Below are 7,269 nucleotides of genomic sequence, written 5' to 3' on the forward strand. Positions count from 1 at the left end.
GAAAGGTAGAAAGAGAGGCGTCCCTATATCCGACTATTCTATATAAGGCAGACGCTGGGACCTGGAGGCAGCCCAAAGCTCCCTGAGCCTTAAATCACTTGCTGTGGTGACATCTCTCACTCTCATGTCAGTCCATTGCTTCTGAACGTCTCACAACATACTCATGCACACACACGCGCACACACACACACACACACACACTGAGACATGCAACTCCGGCCCCTGTGCTACCGCCCGCCGTCTCGCTCCTCTGTCTCCTGCACCCCCACCTGTTGTTTTCTCTGCCCCCCCCCCCCCCCTGCCCCCTCTCCCCTCGCCCTTGACAGAATGTCAGGGAGCCGTTATATGTTTTCAGATGTACACTTTTATATTTAGGTATTCCTCTGAAAAGAGACACCACGCGGCACACTGGGGGCTAGTGTTTCCCTCTGTCGCCGTCACACAGGCCGCAGCATATATGTCCAGCAGGCAGGCGGCAGAGCGACTGAGACGGCCATTGTGGGGCAAGAGCCGGAGGGAGAGTCAGAATGGCAGCCGCGGAGATGTTTGAAGGGGATACGCCGGCGAGGCTGTGCGCTTACGGCCGTGTATAAACATAGCATCTGTTGTGAGGCAGAAGGTGTGTGTTAGTGCCGGAATGAAGACGTCCGACTGAACTCTGAAAGAGACTAATGGCGACAGCAGAGAGAGGGAGAGAGGACGGAGACCCTACATGGATATCCAGGGGACATCTGCAGTGTCCCATTAGAGGATTTTACACTTTACTTATTTACATTTACTTTTTATACTTTTTTTACTTTTGTGCAAACAAACTGAAAGTTAGCACAAAAGAAAAAATATGAATATTGAAATAATATTGTTAATTCTAAGTATTAATTGAAGCTTTTCAGAGAATTGTGGAATAGGATCATGGTTTTTGCAACTAAATAATCTTTATTTATCCCAATAGGAGATGGATGAAACGCAGCAGTAATGCCCATACTACAAGCCTGAAACAACATTACGGCACATAGGAGAGCACGTTCTCACGACGTGCTCTCCCTCGCTTTACTTTGAGTCTTTACCCCTTTTTTAAGTCCCTTTTGATTGCCTGCGGCTCCTGGCTTCCATGACCCCTGTGCCCTGTGCCCTGACCTCTCCAGGGACAACAGCTCCAACAAGCAGCCCCTTCTGTCCTGTCACATGATCACATCACCTGTCCGACACTCTGCTGTGCTCTGCAGAACTGTCAGCTCACCCAGTGTGGCCTCAAAAGCAAGCGCAAGACGCCACACAGACAACAGCGGCACCGTCCCATAAATCACGTTATGAAACTGTGGAGGATGTAGGAGAAAAGACGCCTGAACCCAGTTTACTAAACTTATATCAGGCTTGCTTGAGTGTTTTTGCTAAACATGGCAGTAACATAAGCTTAACTGGTGAAATGACATTCAGACGGGAAAGCTAATGAATATATGAAAAAACAATGAACGTCTTTTTTGTCTGTGACACCCTCACTTGTGACTCTCGCTGAGGTTTCTGCGACCTCTAGGTATCCACCTAGGTTTATTGTTTCATCCCTTAATGGAGTGTAGTCAGCCCAAATATGCCTTACACAATGTTGTTGGGTAATTTAGAACATGAAAAGTGATTTCGATATCAGAGAACACCAGGGGGTTGCAATACGCACACAAGCACAGGAGTGCACCCATATGTCAGTCATAACTCATGCAGGTGATGAGGCATACCTGTGCCCTGTTGCTCTGGCCCCCTCCGCTTGCCCTCGCCATCCATGTAGGAGCTCAGGGCCCTGGAGAAGTGTTCATCCACCACGCTGCTGATGTCTCCCTGGTAGTAGGTGAAGAGGACGCAGCGGGAAGTCAGGTACTCTGCCTCGGGGCCCTCCTGCTTCTCCTTGCTCCCCTCCTCTGGCCTTGAAGCCGCAGGCGTGTAGGAGGATGAAGTAGAGCTGGACGAAGATGAGGAGGAAGCTGATCCTGCGTTGCCCGGGCCCCCAGACATCCCCTCGGGACCCCTGGGAGTGTCCATAAAGTCCCGGCAGTGAAGAGGAGTGCTGTTCAGACCTGTGGGTGCCTGTCAGTGTGTGTGTGCGTGTGCGTGTGTGTGTGCGTGTGCGTGTGTGTATGTGGAGGGGGATAGAGGAGAAGCAGGGACAGGGTTAAGACAGGTGTTGAGGAGGACACTGTTCTGGAGCTCATTTTCTCAGACACTTTGGCATAATGTTTTTCTCTGTGTGTGGCATCGCTCATGCGCGCGCTTGCGTGTGCGTCAAGACACACGCACACGACAGTTTTGGGTGCAGAGCGACTTCTGTGATTGGCACACACAAACAGCATCATTGCAAAAGCACGAATTTGTAATAAATCAAACGATTAGCACATTACAAATGTATAAAACGCATAACGGATTATCCATGCGGTGTTTGGCTTTTACGCACATGCTGCGTAAAGTGGCGCAATAGTTATTCCTGCACTTTATCTACACACGTTTCCCACAGATACTGAACATCATAAGAAACATCCCGGTAACACTTGCTCACTTCCTACCTGTAAGCTGTTGAAAAAGGCAGGTGCAGTCGATGCGTACTGTGCGTAATGTCCATAGGCTGGGTACATAAGATCCAAACAGCTCATGGTAAATGAGCGGTGTCTTCACTCGTCCGTGGAAACCGACCTTGCCGAGAGAGAAAGCGGGAACATTCCGTTGTTTTCTTATTTTTCTTGTATTTGTCACAGCGAAACGGATTAGTGTGGAAGTCCGTGCCAGACTCGCCACAGCAGCTGCGGCAGCAAAATGTGGTGAGGTTTATGGAGCAAGCATGAGGGGTGTCCTGTCCTGTACATCTCTGTGTCAACCCCTCCCACCTTTACCAGACCTCCAACCCCCCCCACACACACATCACCACCAACACTCCCACTATACCACCACCAGGCCCCCACTAATCACATCTATCATCGATAATCATCACTGATTATTAACGTTGATCATTAAAAATCAATTGGCTGAGATTTAAATTAAATTTGACAGTGTGTGATTGCTGTGAAAAGAATTAGTATTTCTATTCAAATATAAATCAATAAAAACTATCCTCTTGGAAATTGGCACAACCTAATGATTAAAGCCTCATCAAATCTTAATCCTGGTGTAAAACCAAGGTTAAACAGAATGTCATCCAGTTACAAAAATAGATTCGGATGAAGTCATTCAGCTTCATAAGCAACCACACACAATGAGCACATGATGCACATGATTTAGTGACTTTCGTATTTCTTTCCATGTCCTGGACCTGTGGACACTTTTGTGCCCAGTCCAAGCTGAAAGTGTATCCACCGTCTTAAAACAGCCGTCGGTTGCCAAGTAAACCTCCGAGTCATCTGAAGTATTTAGTGTGTGTTCCCATAATGACACGTAGGTGTCAACTGTAGGTTGCATACACTGGTCATACCAACATGGAGGAAAAAGGGACTCTGCACAAATCTATGACAAATTATCACCTATGAGCAGTGCAAACAACGAGATATTTTCACACACACACACAAACATACCCGATGACAACAACAAACACCACTGCAGCACAGAGTCCTTTGTGCATCCATGTGCAAAAAAGACTTAAAACATAACACAGAGGAAGCATTAAACCTACAAAAAACTCAAGTTAGTCACATTCTCCTCAAAGTGGGGTTGTAATTTCTCTTCTCCTGAAGGATCTGCAGGTGCCTGCATGGTGCTTGGGCATGCCAGTCTTTTTGACAGGCACTTCAGAATGCCTGGGAGAATAGTGTGGAAAATTTGCAGAATTCCGTGGACGAGTGTCAGATGAGGTGGAATGTCTCTGATGTATGCTAGTGGACGAGCTCCTGGGGAAGTTACCTCGTCCGCTGCACTGCGTTCTCTAAATGGAGAACACGACTGGCCAACATCTCACTATGCATACATCACACATAGTATGAATAACTAGTGGCAGGTTATTGGCGTACTAATGAACCAAACATGCTCCTAAATAGCTGTGGAAATGACTGACATGCAACATGTCGGTTCTCACTTCTGCTAATTCGGCTCACTTCTGTTAGTTCTCGCTCGTCTCCCTATTGCAACACAGTTTTGATCAACTGACTTTATATCACTGCAGCGCAACATAACAGCTACTGTAAATATTATACAACCTCAGTCAGTCTCTAAAACATATCAATAAACAGATCAGAAAGGGTAACTCCACTCAGTTTGAACATTACAGGGGCAGTAGTCTTTTTTTCAGTCCACTACTGCAGGGGCATTATTTTACAATATGTGCCTCTAGGTCTACGTACTTGCAGGGTACTGCAGGACAGCATTAGAGTCAGGGAGAAAGAGAGTGATGCAATGCTAGAGGGCTCAGTGTTACAAGAGCGTGATCAACAGCTGCAGCTGACGGAAGGGAAGAGAGAGAGGCCGCTATAAGTATTAATGGCCATGACTAAATGTCTCTGTCTCTTAGTCTCAGTTGTCGTCCTCAGTGATACGCACACCTTTCTCAATATAATCATCCCGTGTTTGCTGGAACAGCCAGACCACTGTCATTCTTGTGTGTGTGTGTTTATGTGTGTGTGTGTGTGTGTGTGTGTGTTTGTGTGTGTAGGCCGCAACACTTGTCATCGAGTGACCAAACTAGGCAGACGGCAAGTGAGACAACCAGCGGCTAGAAAAATGTCAGTGATCCAAAAGTCAAAGTCAGTCGGTATGTTGATATGTGATACCGAATTGTGCGCATTCATTTTTTGCATGTAAAGAACAATGTGTGCAAGACTCTACTGCTGCTGCTGTGTGCGTTGTTGCGTGTGTGCATGTGTGTGTGTGTGTGTGGAGGTGTCCGTGTGTCTACATTTACGTGTATATGCCGAAAATAAACACAGGTTACATCACTCCTTGTGACCCTCCAGCAGATCTAGGTCCCGCCCCACTTAAAAGAGGTCTGACCAAACAAAGTCTCCCATTGGCTGAGATGTTGCAGGGCCAGTCGAGGTAGTAATGGCAACCCGGTTTTATTTAGACCACTATTCACATTGCAACACCACCATTAATAGTTTATACTCCATGCTAGAAATACCCTCGTACATTAAAGAAGTAACTGCACGCACACACTTTAATCCACCCGCTATAGCTGATCATTGAAGTAAATGGACATAATGTCAGAAGCAGACAAAGTGTCATATGTAATGACGAATCAAGACAATGTGATCACTGAGCTTATGGGGGTGGTCTCTTAAGTGTGTGGGGCTTGTTGAGATATGAACACGAAACCATACAAGCCACCTCCTGAAACAACAAGGCCTTTATTAAGGTCTCAGTCTGGCTTGGTCCCAAGGGGGTCGGACCTCAGGATTCCGCTGTTGTTTATGTGCCTCAATGTGTGTGTGTGTGTGTGTGTGTGTGTGTGTGTGTGTGTGTGTGTGTGTGTGTGTGTGTGTGTGTGTGTGTGTGTGTGTGTGTGTGTGTGTGTGTGTGTGTGTGTGTGTGTGTGTGTGTGTGTGTGTGTGTGTGTGTGTGTGTGTGTGTGTGTGTGTGTGTGTGTGTGTGTGTGTGCGCGTGTGCGCGTGCGTGTGCGTGCGCATGTGTCCAAGAGACAGATGTACAGCTGCCCCATTTTCCACTTCCACACAAACTCATCTCAGCTGTTGAAAATCATCACTATAGTGTAATTTGAATCACACACACACACACAAACACGCACACACACACAAAGGGCCACATATGGACAGGTCTGGCTCATTCATCCTTCTACACAAATGTTGGTGGTAAATCCTCTGTGATAGAATGTGCAACTGTGCAGCTATTATCTTCTTTAAAACAACTCCCTTGTGTCCAGACAGATCACCGCAGGGCTCCAGGAATCTACACACTCGAGTCTCGAAGTCAGTTAAACACGAATACAGACTTTTAAAGATCACACTTGCCGTGAACTATTTATAAGAAACCACGTAGATTTTATTTTACAGTTCAACTGCTATCCACAGCCAACCGAGGTTTTAGTTTTCATACCAATTAATGCAAATGTAGGACCTAATGGGACGTCCTCAGTTTCCTGTCATGACAGCACAGTTGGAAAACTGACCTACAGGGACATGAAACCTTACACGATGTTCACACAGAACAGTTTGTGGCCTTAATAGCTTTAATGAGAATCAAATTGTACTGTATATTATGAAAGAAAATGTCATTTGGAACACTTTAAAACTCTAAAATGTGTTTAATATATCCAAAACATGTAAAAAAAAAAGTATCTGCAAAAGCGGGCCTGGGTGATATGGCCAAATATTATAAGATTTGTTTATTTATACCAAACACATGCATAGACATGCACAACACACTCATGCAATGGTAGGTAAATGTATCCTCTGCATTTAACCCACCTGGTGCAGGACACACAGAGCAGTGAGCAGCCATGTACAGCCCCCGGGGAGCAGATGTTGGGGGAGTAAGGTGCCTTGCTCAGGGGCACTAGACAGGGTAGGGAGAATTCTCTTGGATTTTTGGACAGATCAGTCCAGGTTCGTCTTATGTTGTCTCTCCGTGGAGTCGAACCAGAGACCTTTTCTGCCCATAGTCCAAGTTTCTACCACTTGACCACAACATTAATACAAAAAATGTTTCATAACAGAGGATATGGATAAATGTCACATTATTATTTATTTTCAGTTGAAAGACAGATTTTTGCTACTGAGTGAAGTTTGAGGTTTTAAATTCTTCTTTATGAGCAGAGAATGACAAACACTTTTGTGCTATCATTCCTCACTGTCCATCCACAAAACATAAGCACTATATCGATGTTAGATTTTTGTTATATTGCTATTGTTGAAAATGTATACTGTAATAATTATTGATATTGTTTAATTGGCCGTCTCTTTTGCAAAAAGTTGTCACATTATATCAAAACTCATGCGTTTGGTCAAACTAATTTGATGTTTCACTTCAAGTTCAGTGACCCTTCTTAACCGGCCTGTTTGGAATGGGCTGTTTTCTTGGCCTGTGTTAATGCTCCAGAGCGACTTCAGAATTATTGCTTGTCCTCCTCGAAAAGTTCGACAAGAGCCTGTCACTCTTTTATTGTTTCCGTGCTGGATGACGTCTGCAGAGCTTTTTATAAACAGTCTATGTTGAAGAGTGAAGTTAGAAATCTTTGCTTTCATCCTACCTGTTTATCTGCAATGAAGATAGTATAGTCAATGTTTTTTATAAAATAAACTGATTTGGCTTTATGACTACCCTTGTTTGTTTGGCTTGTATACGTTTGAC

At 45.2% G+C, this 7,269-nt stretch overlaps 1 protein-coding gene across 2 annotated transcripts in view; it reads right to left on the reverse strand.

The window, feature by feature from the left end:
- vgll2b (vestigial-like family member 2b) overlaps positions 1-2,808 on the reverse strand; it is a 5,460-nt gene extending 2,652 nt beyond the window's left edge. For both annotated transcript variants that reach the window (XM_062397998.1, XM_062397996.1), the window contains exons 1-2: positions 2,547-2,808; positions 1,728-2,073 (exon numbers count right to left, since the gene is read on the reverse strand). In XM_062397998.1, the coding sequence (XP_062253982.1) occupies positions 1,728-2,073; positions 2,547-2,633 (433 nt within the window). In that variant the 5' untranslated portion in view covers positions 2,634-2,808. The remainder of the gene's footprint in view (positions 1-1,727; positions 2,074-2,546) is intronic.
- Between the last annotated feature and the right edge of the window lie 4,461 nt (positions 2,809-7,269).

This window comes from Platichthys flesus, chromosome 10 (genome assembly GCF_949316205.1).
Source record: "Platichthys flesus chromosome 10, fPlaFle2.1, whole genome shotgun sequence".
Lineage (NCBI taxonomy): Eukaryota > Metazoa > Chordata > Actinopteri > Pleuronectiformes > Pleuronectidae > Platichthys > Platichthys flesus.